The following is a 22,096-nucleotide window of genomic DNA, read 5'->3' as shown; positions in this document are numbered from 1 at the left end:
TATGCAAGCTGAGCGTTCTTTTCACACTCGCTTAAATACACTTATAAAGTTCATTTCATTCATTATACATATGTATTTGGCTTATCACTGACCAAAGAACTCATGTTTCTTCACAATTATGAAGACTCTTGCTCAATTAAACTCATATTTTAGGAGAAACTCAGGCTGTTTATACAAAGATTTCCAAGAATTATTGAAAAGGATACTAGAAAATTAAATAAAGGCCTTAAACACAGAAGTCTATCTACAGATCAAAACCTCTGCAGACTCGACATGACCACAAGAACTGTCAAACCAAAGTTTAAGTTGCTTTAGATCCGTTACGAACAGTTAGCGGACCACTAGGACTGTTAGACCGAAAGTTTAATATACTTTAGAACAGTTAGAGGACCACTAGAACTACCAGACCAAAGTTTAACTTGCTTTAGATCCGCTACGAACAGTTAGAAGACCACTAGAACTACCAGACCAAAGTTTAACTTGCTTTATAACCGCTACGAACAGTTAGAAGGATTGTAGAAAAATGTCAATTTCAATAGACCAGGTTGGAGCAGAATCACTTTTCAGGAAAATTTGTGGGACTTACTACTATTGGTTCATACTACAAGAGAAGACGTGTTTGTTTACAATTCTTATGAAAGTTTGTTTCATTTATGACCGATTTTTCTTACAGAGGTTTATATTTCATTAGTACAATTAGAGTTATAACATCACAGAGAAAGAGAGACCGCGAAAATCGTGTAAGTTATCGGTAAAAAGTCAGCACAGCTCTTTATTACATACATACATAACGGTTAGAGACCAATAATTCGAGGAACAGAATGATCGCAAATTCTTCTGGACCTACATAAAAAAGGAACTTCTATACAAAATTCTGCTGTTGGAAATCGAAATGTATACCGTTTAAAGAACTCTTTCCTCAATTACTACATTACAAACATCGACACACATATGTATAGCTCGTGCGGCATTTAACACAACTTAGAGTGGTCAGAAAACAGAGCTCCCTTCTTTTTCATACCATAAATATATACAGACACATCAATACACGCTGCTGGTAACATGTGACAGTGCAATAGACAGTCAGAATGCACGAATCAGCAAAGCTTCAGCAGCAGCAACCGACAATTATAACTCACGAGCATAATTTTCGATGTTACAAGTTGTAGTAAATATCACTTCGAGATTTCATACACACCTCGTAAATTTTCACGTTTTGACTCTGGACACGCCCACATAAAATATCAACGCCATTGTGAATGGCTTTGGAAACTTTTGCTTGTCAGCCAGGCGTTAAAGTTGCATTCATGTCCTAATGAACTCACTGCTATAATTCTCTTCTTATGACAATCACAACCGTCGGCAGTATTTAAAACTTCCGCGTCTTCGTTGGCATTTTCTTTGTCATTTATAGAAATTACTCATGTCTGTTGGTATGTATATATACAATATCGGCGACTGCTGGCTCTCCACAAAGCAAGTCGCATGTCCCGCCAATTTTTCGCATGCAGCGAACCAAGGCAATCAAATTTGCAACAAAAACAACAATGTAACATGTAGCAGATAACTTTTAACACTACCATGATTTACAACAAAAGTGTTGGAACGTCTGTAATTCATCTAATTGCTTTCAACATGAACATGAACTCCAGAATAAACGAAGGACTTAACATTAACTACATTCAAGGTTTCCACTGAGTGCTCATGGACTTAAAAGTTCATTTGGAAGGTGTAGTTACTGTGCACATATCTCTTCAGGTGCCTAAAAGACTTCAAATATTACAACTAAACCCAGCAAATAGCACATAGATATAAAATCTACAACAGTTTTCTATCAGAATCGGTTTACAAACCAAGCGCAGTCTGATCTTCTCACTATAATGCTTGAGAGTCGATATATCACAATACTACACTTGGCAGACCTTGCATATCGCACAAATCCATTGACCATCGTAGACTTTTTAACTCTGGCAATCTTGGGAACAACCGCACGTCTTTTTGAAGGTACACAATATCCGAACCCATATTACTTCTCAGTTTGGTCCTGAAAGTCATATAGAAGTCGAAAATGACAATCATCCCGAAACTCGCAGAAACTCAGGCTCCACATAATTTTACAAATTTTGACGAAATATATAGACTTGGTGGATCTTTAGTTCCAGCAAGATGGGTCACCATGTTCTCAAGCCAAATTGTTCGTATCGGAGCCGTGTTTTGATGTTAAATCGGAATATCCAGGAAGCTACTCTGAAGATAGTCGTAGGAACCTTCCCCAAAAACCATGGAAAAATCTTCGAGAGGTTGTGATAATAAAATTTGTCGAAGCCCTAGCTCGAAGACTACAAAAATATCACGTCGAATTAATTTGTTGACGTCATTACCTAAGATTCTTGTACAACACTTTGTGAACCAGCCGAAAGACATTCTTTAGCTCGAACCGATCGCAGACATTGACATTCTAAATTTTCTTTTATATTCGGAATTATTCAAAAGTTTTAAAAATCATATCAATAGGAATTTCAGTACACTCTAGTTGGAGTATCCAAAGATCTTTTATATACAAATATACAAGACAAAGCACTCGTTACAGGTATATTACAACATAAGAGCCAATAGCCTCTTGAAAGTCTTTATGTAACAAATGAACAATGCATTGAGAGGTCAGGGCAAGAGAAATTACATAAGAAAAACGAAAAGAAAATGAGAGAAACCAATTTTTGAGGGCAGCAATGAAAATGAAAGGGTTCAATGGCCTAGCGTCCGAAAAACGTGTTACCTTTCTTTTTATTTTTTTTTTCTCGCTCAGCGCACACGGCATGTAACTTGGCGAACAGAAGCCGCATGAGTAATGGTAATGAAAAACGTTGGGCCCACACAACTTTACACGTTAAGCCGACATTGAATTTACGAATCGCCGCTTTGTTTAGTTGGCTACACGCGCCGATTAAGGCATCAGCCTACACATAGCGTCGAACACACACGCATAAAATACAAAATAGAATACGAATTTATTTTTAGTTAGACCACGCATGCATTACAATGGACAGAGAGTTGTAAACAATGCGTCGTGACTATTGTTTATAAATGGACAATAAGAATAGTAGCGACTCTTTATATTTATTTACACTGATTTGAAGTGTGACGCGAAGTGTAGTGTAAAGTGGGAAAACCCCATAAACCGGCAACACATTGATTTACTCTAGTAAACTCTTTGATATGCGATAGTAGCTATGGTATTACGGTGAATGTAGTATTTCTTTTGAATGAATAATGTTATGAATTATGTATATGTAGGTAGGTATACAGTGGAGCTTTTATTCGTATTGAAATGAAATTCGCTATTAAAGGTAATATTTTGTTCGAGATTGAAATGCTCGGAGCAATTCGTTAACCAATCCTCTTTGGATCAATATCACCTCAGAAAGTTAATTCGATGGAATTCTCATGGAAGATAGATTTGCATATTAGGACGTCGAACCGTAAGAAGACAATTTCACTAACGTAAAACCTGAATTTCCCCGGGCAACTTCCTTCTAATTATCCAGAATAGACTTCTATCATGACACGACCCAACGAACCCGATTCATCTAACACTCCTCTCCATATTATCCCACCCTGTCGTAACTGCTTTCTGGACCTCGTTTTATATGACATCTAAGACAACTAGACCTTCGCTTCCTCATGAAACAGTGTCTGGGTAATCGGTTTAACAACAACAATTAGGTTAAAAAAGAATAAGCTTCAGATAAAACATTCTCTCAGAAGGATTCAAATTTTTTATTGCAGAAGGTATGTACGACTAACTGAGATATTAGTCTTTAGCCGGATTTAAATTCGGACCCGTATGACTTTGTAGACCAGATTGTCGTGAGAACTGATTTGGGTATGGTCGTAGTGACTAACTATGTTGGTAAATATAACTACTTGTCGGTAATATAAGCTAGATCTCCCAAATTATAGAGAGGAGACGTGGTGAAGGATTTCTTCTCTGATCTTCTTCTAATGATCTGAGAGAGAAGAGACGTGGTCAAGGATTTATTCTCTGATCTTCTTCTAATGATCTGAGAGAGAGGACACATGGTCAAGGATTTCTCCCTGATCTTCTTCTAATGATCTGAGAGTGAGGAGACGTGGTCAAGGATTTCTTCTCTGATATAATTTTTGTAACAGCTTCGTCAAACAAAATATCAAAATCCGGTCTGACGATTTTAATACTAGAATAATACTAGAATTGTCTAAAAATAATATTGACTACGATAACATAAGCATATCATTTATCGATAAAAACTCAACCTGAATCTTTAGTGCTGGACATTTACCAAGCGTCTAACCTTGGAAAAATAAAAAAGAAAAGGAAACTGAACTGAACACGAATTTTACCGATTATGTTGACCAGGATCTAACGGATATTCTAAATATTTATGTTTCTTCAATGAAAAATGTATGCTCCCGTGGACAATTAAGAGGATTTATGTAATACGATCATTGCTAGAATATATAGCAGATATATTAGCATTGAGTTAGCGTACAAAGTATTTTGGCTAAATTTGTCGTTAAAGTTGAAAACATTTATGAAAACAAAACACTATTGTTCTTGTTCTGATCTGGTCTGGAAAAATTGTTAGAACTAGCTTTAAAAAAATAAATTGCGAAAAGTATTTTTTTAAGGTTATAATAGTCTACGAAATTCATTAAAAGACAATCGTTGGTATATTGTTTTGAATGACTCACAAAGCAAGTCCATACGTATTGTATAAAAAATATAAAAAGTTTTTATTTGTATTTGAAAATGATACTATTTGCTCATACACCAAAAAAGCTTTATACCAGTACCAACCAATGTATTACTCACTGATTATATTTCTCATTTTGATTTCATAATTTAAAGTAAAGTGTTTGCTTTCAAAATTTGAAATTGATAGTTTTAGGAAATGACTGAAACTAATGACATATGAATATATAGCTGTATGTTAATATATCTGTAGGTTTTAATTACAAATGTAAATAAGCAACTTCCCACAGTCGATAAACCATTTTAAAACAAGGTTACTAGTAACTGGTCTAAACGCTAATGAGCCATTCATTTTTCAGATTTGTGTGCATTTATCACTTCATATATATTTATATGTGCCTTGATGTTTATATTTCATGGACTGTTGGATAGATTAAAGTCTGGAGCCTAAAATTCGATTTACAATTTAAATTAACTTTTTGCAATTTTAAATACAAATGTACATACATACAAGCATATGCATGCACTGACTTCGTAATTTTTTAGCTACTAAATAGTATTGGACTCACCTTTACTCCCTTTCAGAATGCTGCTGATGTTTGCACTGCCATTACCGTTACCATTGCTATTATTAATATTGCTGCCGTTGCTACCGTTCATATTGCTACTCATGTTGTTGTTGTTATGATTGTGATTGCTCTGACTGTTAGTTGCTGACAACTGCTGATTGTTGATTGATGCCGTTGGCATGGCATTGCCCAGCTGTGTTAACGGCGGTGGCGGCAATTGTGCTTGTGGTTGTGTTGGTGATGCAACATCCTCACGGGATGCATGCATGTTTGTCAATGACTTTTTGCCAACACCACCAGCACCAGTGTGCACAGTGTGACTGTGATTGTGGCTGTTGTTGTGATTGCGATTGCCGCCAATGTTTCCGTTGGCAACATTTAAATTTGAATTTCCGTTAAATGTGGCTAAACTAGCTGCAACGGTGTTTGTTGCGGCCCCTGCAGTTGTTGTTGTTGTTGCTGTTGCAGGTACCATCATCGTCGACAAGACATTGCTTGCGGCATGCGCGCCACCATGCGGCGCCGGCGAATGGTGATAATGATGATGATGGTGATTCAACGCGCCACCGCTGTTTTGTGTGTCGGTTGGCGTTGCTATTCTTGTGGCCGTAACCACATCGCTATCGCACTGCTCGCTGGCACCGGAATTTATTGCCGTTCCTGTTGTTGTTGTGGCGGCTGTTGCCATGTTGGCAATTGTGGCTTGCGAATTTTTTGCTGCCAATGTTGGCATTTTCTCTACGCGAAATTGTGGCTCGCAGTTCGTCGTTGCTATTTTGCTGTTTGTTGTTATTGTTTCGTAATTATTTTATTCTAGTACACTTTAATGAGATTTCTTTCTAATCTGTTTAAATATATTACTTTAATTCTAGTAGAAAATTGCAAACATTTTGCCGCGTTTGTTTTGTTTGACTTCACCGTCTGACGTTTGCGAGAAGCTTCATGCGTTTGTTTGCTTCACGATTTCACACGCGACTTTACGATACGCGCACTATTATTATCTTTATTTGCAATATTTTTTTTACATTGTTTCGAGGTGCACTGCATTCTATTTGTGTTGATAATCTTCAACGTTTACGTACGGCATTCCCTAGTTACGTACACATGTTTGAGAAAATTTACTTTAGCAAAATGCACAATTTCCTCTGCTCCCAATGTTTTAATTTGCATACACGTATTCTAGCTGTCATCATAGTTATGTATTATATATAAAGCATATATTTAATTTTTTAGCTACGGAAAGAACTTCTTCACTTCACCAACACAACTGTCTTTTATTTTTAAATTCGTGTTTTTTTTTGCTAAACATGTTTGTAGTTTTCTTATTATTAGTAATTATCCACGTTAACACTTCACTTAATATTATTTATTTGAAATAAATATAGAAAATTGGGCTGCTTTCGTTGTAAAATATCTGGAAAAAATAAATAAAAAAATATTAAATAAGAATTTTTTTTAATTCTAAAGTAATATCCATATTGTGCATCGAACCTGACAGACATGCAGAATCGGAAGATACCTTTACATAAGTAAGGTCCTAAAGGTCGACCAAGTTAAGACGATACCAATGCAGTTAAGTCTACATAAGATTTTAAATCAATCTAGAGCCCTCAAAGAGGCCTAACTTTGACAACATATTCGGGGAGACATGTATTTGTAATCTGTATTCTGTAATCTCTGATTACAATCGCCGGTTTGGTGTAATTTGGAAAAAAATAGTTTAATTTTACACGCATTTACATTTTTAAATTTACAAGCGGACTGACCGGAACAGTTCAACACTTCGACTGAATACTATTTTTAGCAACCTAAAGAGTACTTCAACTAAAAAACGAATTTTTGAAAATCCTGCTCTGACCCAGCCCCTAACGAGATTGTTCATCGACTCAGGATTTTCAACACAATTACAGTACAATATCAACAACAAACAGTTAAGGTAAGTAAGATGGAAACTAATTCACAAAATCGCAAATTTTTTAATAGCTTATTGGTCATAAATAAAATGGCTTTATAAAATAAAAGTATACTTTTATTATGCATTTCAAAAGACCTGTCCCATGTTACTGCAACTTCAGCCCGTGGACTTTGCCAACGAATATGAGATGGACAAGCTTATCCACGCTTAATATGTACGTCGAAAAGAGAAATGAAAATATTAATTTATTCACAGGTTTCGCAGCGCTTAAATGACAAGCTTAAAATATTTGCAAAAAGCAAGATACAAGTGAAAGGAAGCTTTAAATTGTATAATAGTTTATTTAATTTAAAATAAGTTTTACTTTTAAGACAAGACATATAAAAGCTTTTACGTTAGACGACAGACACGAAGACAGAAGAAACACGTATCTTAAGTAGTCATTGTCAGCAAAATATCAACCAATTACTTTTAAAAAGTCCCAATTACAACATTAAAATTATAATAAAGCGCCGTAGTGCAAAAAAGAAAACTTCAAGCTACAGCTAATCGTGGCCAAAGACCGCTAAACTCATTTAAACACGCGGCTTAACCTCAACGAATAAATCATATTCAGCTGCACCTGAGCAACGGCAAGGCGTTTAAGCGTAAAGACAACGGCAACAGACTTTGTGGCAATCACGTTGGAAAACAAAAGTGATTAATGTGTGAAAGATGTACTGATGGTAAGGAGTATGAAAAAAGGAATGTCCAAAAAGCTAATGATGCAGTAGCTGGAATGCAGCACAGTGTGTAACGTATGGAAAAAAAATTTAATAGAAATAAAAATTTATTTTCATAGATGGATGTTAAGTACAAGTTGTCAGAAATTGAAAATATTTAGTAATTTCGGATTACGAATAATTTTTGAAACTTAAAAAAAAATTAGTATTATTTAGCAAGATTTTGCATTTCTTTCAGTATTTCGAACTATGTGGCTTTCTAAAAAAATATCAGAATGGGGCGCTTTTGGAATTCTAAAATGCAAAAAAGTTTCAAAATTAAATTTTTGTAAACTTTTAGAATGTCGGGATCCCGAAAATATCGTTTCCAATCCCGTAATACATATTACAATGACCGCTTATTATAACAGATGAAAATATATGACTAAATAATTAATTCAAGAATGATCTTGTAATATTTTTTAGAAAACATTCAGTATTTCTTCTGGATCCCTTATAATTCTGTTCTGAACTTAAGTATATCATCTAACTGAAGATATTTGCTAAGTCACACTTGTTTTAATTAAAAGTGTAATGTAAATGACACACTGTGCATGTCTTAAATATTTAAAGCAAACGAATTTCAACTTTTTCATATTATCACAATGGAAAGTCGTCGGTTATTAACAAAGCATAGTTTAAAAATATATAAACGTGTGAACTGAAAATTTTGCCAAAACACTACCAACATTGTTGTAAAATTGCATTGGAAATTTAAAAAAAAAACTCTATTTAACTCCGAAATTTTTTTAATTTTGAAGTTAAACGCAAGTAAAATAAGAAAAAGCTACATGTGGACGTGTTTTGAGAAATGAAACAAACACCAAAACGAGCTCAAATATGTGAAGACACCAAACTGACTGACTGACTGGCGGACTGAGTGTTTGTATGATTGTATGAGCAATTGACTAACAGCTAGACTTACTAACAGACTCTACAACTGGTTGGCTTGGCAACTGGTTGTCTGCCTGACTACGTGATGGATGGCTAAATGCGTCAGCCGCAAGTGGTTTGTGCGGTAATAGATGACAGCGCTGCCAAGTGCACTACTGCATTGCTGCGCTGTAACTATTTCATCAGCCACCGACACGTTGAGAGCTGCTACAGCCTCCACAGCTAACACAAAAAATTGCAGTCACATGACATTGTTGGTCGATCGACAGTGGCATTGTGCCGACAGTGCCACTGTGCGAATGATATTGTTTTATTTGTTTCCTTTTATTTTAATTTTTAAATACCAACGACAGCAGTCACGAAGAGATTATGATGTTAAAGAATTGATGAATGAACTACTATTTCCTTCATCGCAGGAATGTTTTTTTTCTCTACTAACCACCAATTAGAAACGCACTTAAATAACATTCACCTTAGTTTTATTCACTCAGTAACTTTAGTATTGTCCCGATTAAACAAACGTGTAACTATATTCATTTCAAAAGCGCAAATTTCTTCTCCTCATTGATTTGAAACCAATGTATATTCTTTACTAGGTGTGTAATCTTCACGCTGCGCTTCAACAAATAACACTAGGAGTTATCAGACTGTGCAAATGAATACGTGACAGTTTGGAATTTTTGAAAAAAAAATGGCAGAAATAAAATTAAACATATTTTTATGTATGTATGTATGTACAAAGCTTTCTGTATGCTTTTTTTAGTTCTTCAATTTAGTAAATAATATGTAAATAAGAACATCTACTACAACTATTTTGCATTTTCATACAAAAAAGAAAAAATTTACATATTATGTAAATACATATAATAAAGCTATTAATTTAAAGAGTAAAAAGTGCACCTAAATTCAATAATAAATATATCAACCCAAATAAAAAAGCAATAAAATTTTAGTAATGAAATTATTTAGGGGTTAATACGCGTAGTTGAATACGAAATGTGTTAAGAAAGCAAACACAAAATAACAATAAAAGTAACGTCGAAGGAGAAGATAGTAATAAGCATTTCGTGAAAATCGTGATGACCAAGATCAAAGGTATGTAGCCAATGGTATGCAGGCACATATGTGTGTATGTATGTATCTGATTGTGTGAGCATATTTAGGGTAAATGAAACTATGACGCATAACTTGTGGAGTAGAACGTCTTTTGAGGGAATCAAAGATGCCGCGACTTTGCTGCTTGTAAACAAACTGGAGACGCTACACAAAAAGAAATTCCAAGAAATCGAAATTTTCATTAAAATCTTATGAAATGCAAATGCGGGAGATAGATTACGCGTTGTATAGATACATATATACTAGGGCTCTTAAAATTATTCGATTAACCTGAAAGCCGATTATTCGAATATCCGGTTTGTAACCGTTTGTACGAATATTAACCGGTTAGTACTATTCGGTTAGTCGCAATGTTACGACTATTCGAATAGTCGTTCTACTGCGGTTATTCGAATAGTTATACTGACACTATTCGAACAAATGAAAATTGTTTGAAATCCAAGCAGCGTTTGATTTTTGTTCGTTTTTACTTGTGTGTTTCACTTTTTTCAAAAATAGAAATTTAATGAACTTACACTATTCGAATAGTCGACAACGAACGGTTAACCGGGTAGTCGGAAATGAGCGGTTAATCGAATAGTCGATGACTGACGACTATCCGAATAGTGCAAACCGAATATTATTATTCGAATAATGCCCTATTCGGTTAATTCGGTTAGTCGATTAGTCAAATACCAAGAGCTCTAATATATACATATTCAGATTTTTAATAATTTTTTATTATTTCTTACAGATTTTCTAACAACATTTTTCTTTAAGAATCTATTTTATAACGCCATATTTTATACAAAACATGCTATACAATTTCAAATTCATTATGAAATTGTGAGATAAAATTATCAGAAGCGATGTCAGTTGTTTATTTTATATTTTGAATTATAATAAAAACATAGGCGCAGTAGAACGAAGTGCATGGAAAATGCATTTAACCGTAGCGTGATGGGAAGCAATTTGTGTTTTGAGGCGAATGCAATTATATTACACATATATATATTACGTATGTATGTAGATATTATTAAGCATGTGAACTTAAAAATTTACAATTTAAACTGCATACATAAGAGAATTTAATTTTTGGCTTGTCTGTCTTGCTCCTCGCATTTATTAATATCACATAGTAGGTATAATTACATACATATTTAGTTAAAATATTTTCTGTAGCTAAAAGGATATTCTTTCATATATAAATTTAATTTATTAAATTTTAAAATATTTCGTAACGTTTTTTTTTTTTTGAGTGACATAAACACAACAGTTGCTTAAAAGCTTATTATTAATTTTGTGGCAACCTCATTTTAGAGGGTAAAGTCTCTTTGTTTGACAAAAATATTGATAAATATGTTTATGATTTCAATAATTTAAGCAATTTTTTCGTAATTATAAATAATTTTTTGTTAATAACTTTTTCTTAATAACGCCATGAAATTATACATACATATAAATTCACAATTTTCACTTAAAATTCACTTTCATTTGAAACTACCGACTGACTTGGACATATGTATTCGAATGTCGTTTTGTATTTCTTATTTAATTTGAATTGTTTGTAATGTGTATGTTTATTTATTAACACAATAAGCACCTACATATGCACATATGTACATTGTGGATTAAATACACAAATATTTGTACGTCTATAGGCAGATAAAGTTGAATTCCTCACAGAATGCGAAAAACAAACTTAACACCGATGCACAAAAGTTTACACAGTCAATAATGTTTGCAATTGATACAGCTGCCGAGGTAAAGGACGGGAAGCCGCTGTTGGTGAAAGATCACCACTTTCCATTTTCACTCACAACAAATCAAAATCATACGCGATTAAATCACGTTTCACAACAAATAGTCGCCCAGTCAACAAATAGTCGCCCAGTCAACAAATATGAAAAAAAAACACAGCATGTTTACATATAGACGCTAGAGCGGCACAACGAAGAAAGGTGACACGCATAACAAATGCAAAAAAATACAACATCAGTCAATAATAAACAGCAAGCGAAATTACTTGTTAAAAGTTGTTGTGTGCTGACCACAAGTTATTTTATTGATGGTGTGTGTTCGAATTGTTTGTGGTAATGCTGCAGGTGTAGTTAAGTACTTACTGCAATAGCTTTATCTTTGCAAAAATAAAAATTTTAAATAACACCAACAACACAACAGCAAACACGTTAGACAACGACCGGACGGTGCATACAAACATACATACACGTATCTATGTCTGCATGTGAAGTTTCACAACATCACTACAAGTGCCTCGGATTACAACTTAACTATAAGTTCAGACGATGGCGCCTACAACGAACAAGCCAGCAGTGAAGATCTCACGCGCTACCGAGACTTTTAAAACGCACTTGACTTTCTTTTCTACACCTTTTCCGCGAACGACTTGTCAGCCGGTTTCCACCAACTCCACCTGTTTGCTGCTCTGTCAATCGTTTGCCAAATAGTGCAAAATAGTGCACACTGCTGTTTGGCCACTTTTTGCAAATATGTACGCTGTTATATTTACATTTTTCAATATACATTAGTTGTAAGAAAGTACAATTTGAATTATTCACTTCCACTTGTATGTAGTTGCCAATGCATATTTATGTATATTCAAATAGTAAAACTTAATAAACACACAAAATATGTAATTATACATATGTATAGTGCACATACATAAATATGTAAATAGCTGTTAAATGAAATACACACTCCAGCAACAGATGTAAACCAGAAACCAGCGTACCGAGCGCACACAACCAACACGTACGACGAACGAATCGAACTAAAGTGGAAGCAAGCGTTCGCCACAATTATCTGCTAGCAACTCGCTGCTGTTGCATTCGAACATCTGACAACTTCTTTAGCAATGTTGGGCCTGCGTTAATTGTGGGAGCAATATTTCAAATAGACCATAGTACATGTGCTACAAGAGGCTTTCAACTGATGTTTGTGTTTGTAGGAACATAAAGTATTCATCTAATAGTTTTGAGACATGTTATGGAGATGACAGCTATCAAGTGAATAGAAATTCGGATCCAACTCGTTAACATAAAAAGGTTTCACTAACTTTACTAAAGGAGAAAGGTACGTTTTGACTCTATTTGTTTAGCGGATTTCTCCAACGGGCAAAAGTGAGAAAAGTGCAGACAATTTTGATGTTTGGCTTTACCAAGAGCTTTCTTGTGGTTGTTAAGTAAAACAGAAGTCAGCAATCTAAAATTCTGTACTAACCATCGATTAAAAAAGTTACTATTCGTAATACATTAGTAAACTTATCATACAGTTAATGCTTAAAGATACTCACCAAACTGGATATTGTTACAGCGGCCTTTGATAATATATAATCCGAGTCAATTGTAAAGAATTTTTTCTTGTAGTGTATTATTTTTGGCTAAGAACACGTTGTTTGCATGAAAAATCCTACAATTAATTTATAATAATAATTTATTAGTTTTAGCTAAGGCGTTTAACATACAAACACCTTAAAGATTTATTTTCTACATTCTGATTAGAATTTGCCATTTTTATAATTCCTTATTTCGCTTTAGGCCGTCGTTTTAACTGATAGGCTTCGTAGACAGACACTTAATATAGACAATTAGTAAATTGTCCATACATTAAGTACAATACGAGTATATGTATATGGAACTAATTGACTAAATTAAGTGCAGTCTGAAGCGGTTACAAAGCATGACTGCCTTCAATTACACAATGAAACACTCACACAAATGTATGACTGCCTGCATATGTATATAAATTTTGAAGTGCTTGTTGAACTTGTTCATTTTAATGATTTGTGATTTAATTCTTAAACCAATTTACCAGTTTTTATATTATAATAACATAAAGCATTTTGCTACAACTAAAAATGTGTTAATATTTCAGCGCAGACCACCTGTAATGTTACACTTGGCTAACTTGCATGCACCTGTGTCCGACATTTTCACCCGCGCACAATCATCCCCTTCCCCAATAGTGTTGGTTTTAGTATTTAGTTGAACGCTTATACATTTTAAACAACACTTAATCATTACACCAAATATATTTTCATGTATATTCACAAATCTATATTTAATAACACAACTTTATATTTTCTGCACTCATTTAATTTTCCTAATAAAGTTACCAATCATTTTCACATACCTACACACATACATATGAATGTAGTTTAGAAACGACGCTTCATTAGCAAACAAGTGGTTTAAGAGAATTGAATTTGATAGATTTACATATATGAGGTACTTCTAATAATATATATTCGTTTTATCACTACTAGGCACTATTATTATATTATAGATATAAAAAACTCAATTCCGGATTAAGGAATTTTATAAAGACAAAAATCAAAACAAAAACCTTTCCGAAAATCGCGTTGCGCATTTTTTCGGAATTTGCTCTCCGAAAACGTAGGCTTGCAACACTGAACAGATTTGTACAAGATCAACTTTATTTATTTTGCCGTAACAGGGTGTACAAGAGAAAAAAAATTAAATACACACGAAACGAATAGATTTGTATATTAACAAAAACAAATTAATATCTGATTTATAATTTCTAGTACGTTTTTGATAAGATCATTAAACATATTTTAAATTAAAATTTGGTAGAAATGTATATAATTTTATATAACAGTTCGTTTCAGTACATACAACCCTGCATATGTTTTTATCACCTATGAATCATCAAGTCAAAAACACGATTTACCTCGACCAATCAGAAAGCACCAAGTCAGTAAATGAAAACAAATGCGTAAAAAACACTACAAGTACAAAGATTACAAATCACCAGTTCAAATTGAACACGACAGCGATTGAAGTTGAATGCGCAGATTTTTATAGATACCTTGTAAAGTGCGGAAGAAAAAAGTCAAGGCTTGAGAAATGCAGCAGAACTTAACTCGACATAAACGTAAAAACAAATTGGATAAAAGTAAATACTAAAGACACGTCAGTCTTAAATAATAAGCGAAAGTGTAAACATGAAATAGAAAAAAATATTACAATTTAAAGTCGAAGAAGTTGTAATGCCTCATTAGAAATTAACAACACCTCGGATAAGGTCATCATAAAAATATATTTTATTGAAAACTCGGTAAACCTTTAAGTATAACGGACTCGAGTAGAATACACTATGGCAGCGACAGCACCAGCCGTTTTTATAACCGTGCCCAAGTACGTGGCTATAACACACACTCCAACCATGACATTGCCAAAGATAAGGCCAGCACCAACAACCACGTCATTGCAAGGAACAACCACATTAGCAAACAATGGGTTGGTTGAGGATGGTGCTTCAGCGCCCCGTGGTAAAAAGCGTCGCCTTGACCATCTAACATGGGAAGAAAAAGTGCAAAGAAAGTGAGTAAAGATTTTGGGTCGGCTTTAGTATAGTATCCCCCGATTTCAGAGTTAAAATGGGTATGGTTGGAAAGAGGACGATCTCCAGATTACGAATATATATAATAGTTGCTGCAGGAGACTTATAGTTTTCGAGATATTCGCATTTAAAGTTGAAAATTTCACAAATTTTATGTGGCGATATTTCGATTATTACTTAACTTTTAATTTATATAATACGCTTATTATACACTAACACTTCACTAAATTGTTTCCACATACTTATTTTATATCAATTGGTTTAATATTTGCTTTAAATAAGCATTTTAATTTTTAAACAATTTTGTTTATATGCACAATAACCATGTTGACAGATATCAAGTGTTGCCAAATCTACATATTTTACAAACGAATAAAAGTTAATAAAAAAATTACATGATTTATAATACATTTATTCCTGTTTCTTGAAAACCCATGATATTGGGTGGACCAGAGTTATTTTTCAAAAGCGCGGCCGAAGGCCGCAATTGCAGAAAAAAGAAATACGCGAAAGATTATTATTTTTATTTTCATTTGTTTGGTTATGGCAATACTTGATATCTGTCAACCTGGTTATTGTGCATATAAACAAAATTGTTTAAAAATTAAAATGCTTATTAAAACAAATATTAAACCAATTGATATAAAATAAGCATGTGGAAACAATTTAGTGAAGTGTTAGTGTATAATAAGCGTATTATATAAATTAAAAGTTAAGTAATAATCGAAATATCGCCACATAAAATTTGTGAAATTTTCAACTTTAAATGCGAATATCTCGAAAACTATAAGTCTCCTGCGGCAACTATTATATATATTCGTAATCTGGAGATCGTCCTCTTTCCAACCATACCTATTTTAACCCTGAAATCGGGGGATACTATACTAAAGTTTCCCCAAGATTTTTTTTTATTTGTGAACTTTATTAATGTCTAAAAAAATAATTGCAGAAAATTAAAGAATCGTGTGGCCGCACAGACATCACGCGACCGTAAGAAAGCACGAATGGAAGACATGGAACACGAAATAGATGAACTAACACAAAAGACAGAAATTTTACAAAATAAATGTGAAAGCTTGCAAGCAATCAACGAATCGCTACTTGAGAAAAATCGCAAATTGGACATGGAAGTAGAACTGCTCCGTCAAAAACTCAACGAGGTGCAACAACAACAGAAGAAACAGCAAGAGCAACTAGCCAGAAATGCAGCCAAATTGAATGCTAAAACAACAGTTGAATCTTGTGCCGGCTGTGAGTCCATACTCAATGGATCTGCAGTATCCATATATACTGACCCTCTGCAGCAGGGATCAACACAAATGGACTCTCAGTCGACAGAAGAACAACTGAAAAAGAGCAACTCAGTGGCGTCACTATGGAGGATTATTGCACTCTGCCTACTCTTCAAGATATGCTCCTCGTCGACGAAGAATTCGATGCCAGCAAATTGGAAGAACTTGCCGAAAGCCTCTTGGCCGATATCGCAGCAGACATGGAAGCTGGTGATGGAGCGTGCAATGAAAATGTTGCCAAAATTGCAAGCAACACAGAGCGATTGTCTGGATCAGTGGTGGGGACCAAAACAGAGCGCTTGGAATCCAGCCAACATACAAACACACAAAGTGTCAGCTTAAATGCGGAAAGATGGACGCCATCCACACAACAGACTGCAAATGCAAAATTACAAAATAAATTACCTACAGCGATAACAGAACCGTTAAAAACTACGTCAGACAGTAATCTTATAACGATTGCAGCAGCAGCGCCTACAATAACTACGGATAAGGAAATATTTAGAATACAACAAGCAAATGACATACACTCAATACCACCGGATACAGTGTACGGCACATACGATGCCAAAACAAATTCCATAACAATTGTAATGGATGACGATGCAGTGCCAGTAAATGAGGCCGTCGAAGAAATATACTGTGATGGTGAAAAACCGCAGATGTGTGATGAAATCAAATATCCCACGCCCGCCACCACACCCTCACAAGTTTTTCTCAATGTGGTCGACGATTCGGATGATGACATGAACTTCGATCCGATCGAACGATTTCTACGTCCCAAGCGGCCGCTAGCGAAATCACCTGCACCGTCACTGCATTCTACCGCCTCAGATCATGGTTATGAATCGATTATTGGTTCGCCAACATCCGCAGCGACGGAGCAGTTCGATACGAGCGTAGAAGATTTCGGCTGGCAGGGTAGCTTTAACGATTTGTTTCCCAGTTTGATATAAGTAGCCACATGCTACTTGCATGTTATATTCTCATTAGTTCTTCGATAGTAAGTTGTAGCTATTTAATGTACGAGTGTACGCCATGTCACATAGATGCTGTAATATGCAATAGTTATAGGTTTAATGTTAGACTTAGTGTTAATTTATATAATAATATGACTAATCTAATTGGGTACGTTATTATCAATTTGAGTCGACTCGGTCGTAAAGTGGCTTTGTTGACAGCAGACATTTTGTATACATATGTATGTAATGCTGAAAATGCTCAAATAACGTTAAAGTTAATTGTAATATATTTTTTTTTTTACATTTTGTAAATTATTATACTATTTATCGCTGTATGTGTATTTGAAATATGAATTTAGTGATTTATTTTGTAGTTTTAAGTGCATCTTAGAAATGGATGGAGCCCATTTGAAAAAAAAAATCTTACAAATAAAATATTAAAACACCAAGTCAAAATGTTTTCTTATTTTGTAACAAGAGAGATTTCAGCCAACGAAATTAAGGGGTTAGGGGTAGTCAGAGACACGAAAAAATATGAAGCTTAAGTAATTTTTTTTTGCTATTAAAGAAATGGTAGCATATGCAGCATTCACTAAACCATTTGTTATGCGTTTTTAGTACTCTATAAGTCTTTATGGAGTACTATTTATATTTAATGCAAATAAAATTACAACAAAATATTTTGTAAGTCTTGATTGTTACATTATATTATATTTTCGCGGATATGCACGAGTCTTTTGGGACGAAAATAAAACTAATTTTCATAAAACTAATTTAAAATTAAATTTTATAATAAAGTAAAAGCACTAAAAATAATTTCATATAAAATACATATGTATGGAGGATAATTGTCATATCTTCAACCGAAATTTCAAAACAAAAAGTCTTTTGTAATATTCCTGTACTTACACATATGTGACCTAAATTACTTAACATAGGTATGTACGTATGTGTTATGAGTGAATGCGACTGGCGTGAATTTGTTTTTTTTTAACTATAATCAGCCGCTTAGAGCAGATACTTATTAGTTATAGACACACAGAAAATCAATAAATGTATATATGTACATACATGATAGCCAATAAAAATACTTTTCTTTTTTTCACCATTCGTTGCCATTACACTTCGTTTTCTCTGTGCATATAACTAATATGTTGACATTACGATTTTATGTGCATATTTGAGTTAGTTGTAAAATTATTTTCTGTTATCTGTGACAATATAAAAATATGAACTTTTTCATATAAAATTGCTTTTGAGTTGTTAATAAATTCAGACATATTGGTTTTATATACAAATGCTTATATAAAATAATTATTACGTATAAAATACGAACTAAAATTTTCGACTTTTTATATTATGCCGCATATTTCAAATGCAGCACTTGCTAATAAACTGCATATAACGTAAACAGTACGAACAAAATAAACTAAAGGACAAATTACAATTTATTTATATTTATAATTTTGTACTAAAATAATTTTTATATAAACGTACTAAGAACTAAACATAGTGTTAATATATTCGTCTGCAACATTTGCAATCTCATTGCAACTCACTGCAGTGCTTAATATCCACATCTTAAGTTTGTATAGCTAAGCGCTCAATAGACTTTCGGCAATATGTAGTAGCGCACTTTGTTGCAGTAGCGTACCCAAGATGAGTGATAACGCGACATATTGCGCGCTTGCAGTCGTTGTGTGCGATGCAACAACACAACGCACAGCAACAATATGCAAATTAGTGGGGGCCAGGCGAAGCGCAAAAACAAAGGCATTGCTAAAGCACACAGAATCATCAGTTCACCAGTGTAATTAGGCTGACGTAGACGGCCCCATAATGGGCCGAGTAAAAGTCGACGTCCCTGATATGTGTGTATAGTTTCGATGCCGTCAAAGTATTCATTTGAGGGATTCACACGATATTTATACTTGACAGCACTGCTAATACGTTTAAGCAGCAAACCGGCAATGAGTAAAGTGATTGGTACATAAGCGGCAAAGCAGCATGACAGTGGTGTTGACACTTGCTTGTCGCGTTCAAGTTGTTGCTCAAAGAAGTAGCGTGCCACCGCTGTTATTAAGTTTGGTGTAGCGGCGTAGCGTAACAATAACAATGCACCGAAACCTTCGCCTTGCAGATCAAACGATGATGCCATATGATGTTCGAATATTAAAGCATCCCAAACATATGCTAGCAGCATACTTGAAGTGAGGAGAGCAGCGCTATCATATTGTATGTTGTTGTAATAGTACATAGCTGTGCTCCAGATGCCATCTTCAATAGGCGGATTTACAGGTAACGTTATTTGTTTTAATAAGAGACTCTCCGCATAGAGCAGGGTCATTAGCAAGTTCATGCGATAAAATACCACTTTGAATTCGATAAAATCTAACCATTTCGGATTCACTTGTCTGCCTTGTGCGAAGTCCACCAAAAAGTTACCCGTTTTACCATATATATTTTGATGTACACGATTTGCGCGCCCGTTTATTGCGAAGGAACGCAGGTAAGCCCAAGATGCTAAGACAAAAGCATTTATACAACTATATACGAAAAATCTTGATTGATTTTGCAACAAGAAATCGGGTAACCCGATATTTTTATATTGCGCATAACCAAGCGTCAATGTAATTATGATTGCTATAGGCAACCCATTAAATTTATATTCAATTCCATAGTATGGGCTCGTGCGTTCGGTGGGTAAACGTACGTAAAGTCCAAAAAGCAACGCAGATAATACAATCACTGCCACATTAAATATGAAAAATATTAAAGCAGCTGGACCGTAAAAAATCGGTTTCCATATACCACCATTTTTTACTGATTCGATATCCAAATAAGGCATTCTCAACTCACACACATTCTTCTGGCAACACCATTGTAAATAATACACTAAGCAGGGCGCAAATATCATTAATAGCGTTGCTCCTATCCATCCACCAAATTCTCTTGGTATCTCTAATTGCCGACAGTTTTGTCCAATCGCTGAAGTGGAATATGAATGCTGAGCGCTAACGTTAAAACTTTTGTAATCCTCAATTTCTTCCTCCTCCTCGTCAGCATCATCTTCCCCCATGCGCCCGCTGGTTTCATTATCAGAAAACTCTGCCTTGGAAGAAGCACCATCATCGTAGATAGATCGTGATATGGAGCGGCTATAACGGCTCTCGAGTTCAGTATTTGTTGTTGGCGTGTGTGTACCTTCACGCTTTTCTCCATCGATGGCCTTTGACACAGAACGACGTATGTAATCTGATAATTTTTGAAACTCATTATCCAAAGCAGATGTGGTTGAACGTATTTCAATAGTTTTTTGAGTGCTACTACTGCTATAAGTGCTGTGTATAGAGGATGAGGACTTCGTTGCAAAGCGCGGTGAACTTCTGCCGCCAGTGCTAAGATTCGATCCGACTATAGTGGGTATGCGTGTTTTGGATGTAGTGGTTTTAGCTATTGCCGTCTAATTGGATAGTACTAAATTAGTATTATTAATAAACCATCGTTTATTTAACTTACGTCTTTTAGCTCTTTAACTGGAGATGATCTTATCAAAATTGTAGTTGTTGATGGCGCTGACGTTAACAGTGATGATCCTGGACGTGAAGAGCGGGTGGTACGGCCAGGCGATGCGCGTCTTGCCGGTGAAACGTTTGTCTTCGACGTACTCCGTTTGTTAGGCACATTTACATGTGTACTTGTTGTGCTCGATTTTTCAGTTGGTGTTAATGTTACCGAAACGTCTTTGCGTTTAGGTCGTCCTCTAGTACGCCGATTCTCCATTGTTCATCAATTTATAGATCTATAAACTCTATTTAGTGTCTAAATTAATATATGAAACAAAATATTAAACAAATTATCGTGTTCAATTGGAATTTATGAGTTTATCGAATGCAATATTCTTTCGCGCGCCACACGAAGTCGACGTCGACGTTACTGTACATTTTTGTTTTTGATTGCTGCAGTGTGGCGCTGCCGATATTTGTACACGCTCAACATAGCTCGAAACTTAAAATATATACTTACCTAATAATTATTTCGTTTAACACACAGTTTTGAAATTAGCCTTGTATAATTTAATAATTTAACCAATAATTTGTATTTTATTTATTAAATCCAATTTGTCACAAAATTTTTACACAAATAATGCCGCTTCAACTTTTGGTACAAATGAATATGTATGTATAGGCGTTGAAAAGGGAGAGTATATAAAAGAAAAAGAACTAATGCATCTTCAGGGGGGTTAGTGGCAGAAAAAACATGTGTGTGTGAGTGAAACAAATAAAAAAGACAGCTGAAAAGTTCTGGTGCATGTAGTGTTGGATAACAAAGAATTAAGGTAGCTGTTAACAAAAATTAATACATATATTAAACAGACGGATTTAACCAAATACAAAATAAAATATTGTTAATGTGCCAAATTAAAATAATAGATTTACACAGAAATACATTAAGCAATTACAAAACTCATATTTTTCAGTTAATTACAAT

At 34.5% G+C, this 22,096-nt stretch overlaps 3 protein-coding genes across 14 annotated transcripts in view; 1 reads left to right on the top strand and 2 right to left on the bottom strand.

Moving 5' to 3' along the window:
- The window catches only part of LOC105214018 (membrane-associated guanylate kinase, WW and PDZ domain-containing protein 1), a 28,775-nt gene extending 14,412 nt beyond the window's left edge, over positions 1-14,363 (bottom strand). Inside the window, exons 1-3 of one of the 11 annotated variants that reach the window (XM_011187171.3) lie at positions 14,119-14,363; positions 13,280-13,395; positions 5,302-6,715 (exon numbers count right to left, since the gene is read on the bottom strand). In XM_011187171.3, coding sequence (XP_011185473.1) covers positions 5,302-6,034 — 733 coding nt within the window. In that variant the 5' untranslated portion in view covers positions 6,035-6,715; positions 13,280-13,395; positions 14,119-14,363. The other 10 variants (XM_054233042.1, XM_011187172.3, XM_054233044.1 and 7 more) reach the window with 10 other exon arrangements.
- Positions 14,364-14,728: 365 nt separating this feature from the next.
- Positions 14,729-18,054, top strand: LOC105214019 (uncharacterized). The gene is made up of 3 exons (XM_011187178.3): positions 14,729-15,332; positions 16,301-16,609; positions 16,645-18,054. The coding sequence occupies exons 1-3, from the start codon at positions 15,106-15,108 to the stop codon at positions 17,597-17,599; spliced, it is 1,491 nt and encodes a 496-aa protein (XP_011185480.1). The 5' UTR covers positions 14,729-15,105; the 3' UTR covers positions 17,600-18,054.
- A 981-nt stretch (positions 18,055-19,035) lies between these two features.
- LOC105214010 (lamin-B receptor) lies at positions 19,036-21,930 on the bottom strand. Of its 2 annotated transcripts, none has more exons than XM_029041488.2 (3): positions 21,632-21,930; positions 21,125-21,416; positions 19,036-21,068 (listed from the first exon to the last, which is right to left on the bottom strand). In XM_029041488.2, exons 2-3 carry the CDS (start codon positions 21,386-21,388, stop codon positions 19,209-19,211), a joined length of 2,124 nt encoding a protein of 707 aa, XP_028897321.1. In that variant the 5' UTR covers positions 21,389-21,416; positions 21,632-21,930; the 3' UTR covers positions 19,036-19,208. The 2 variants fall into 2 exon arrangements, with proteins under 2 accessions (XP_028897321.1, XP_011185461.1); XM_011187159.3 differs by having other exon boundaries at positions 21,125-21,427; positions 21,632-21,924.
- Positions 21,931-22,096: the final 166 nt, after the last annotated feature.

The sequence above is a fragment of the Zeugodacus cucurbitae genome, chromosome 6, assembly GCF_028554725.1.
Source record: "Zeugodacus cucurbitae isolate PBARC_wt_2022May chromosome 6, idZeuCucr1.2, whole genome shotgun sequence".
Classification (NCBI taxonomy): Eukaryota; Metazoa; Arthropoda; class Insecta; order Diptera; family Tephritidae; genus Zeugodacus; species Zeugodacus cucurbitae.
This window is presented reverse-complemented; position numbering and strand designations above follow the sequence as displayed.

Excerpts from the sequence above, each read along its gene's own strand:
- LOC105214019 (XM_011187178.3), top strand. The coding sequence starts at position 15,106 with ATGGCAGCGACAGCACCAGCCGTTTTTATAACCGTGCCCAAGTACGTG. Across the intron at positions 15,333-16,300 it reads GAAGAAAAAGTGCAAAGAAA|AAAATTAAAGAATCGTGTGG; the intron begins GTGAGTAAAGAT and ends AAATAATTGCAG. Across the intron at positions 16,610-16,644 it reads TCTTGTGCCGGCTGTGAGTC|ACCCTCTGCAGCAGGGATCA; the intron begins CATACTCAATGG and ends CCATATATACTG.
- LOC105214010 (XM_029041488.2), bottom strand. The coding sequence starts at position 21,388 with ATGGAGAATCGGCGTACTAGAGGACGACCTAAACGCAAAGACGTTTCG. Across the intron at positions 21,069-21,124 it reads CAGTTAAAGAGCTAAAAGAC|ACGGCAATAGCTAAAACCAC; the intron begins GTAAGTTAAATA and ends CTATCCAATTAG.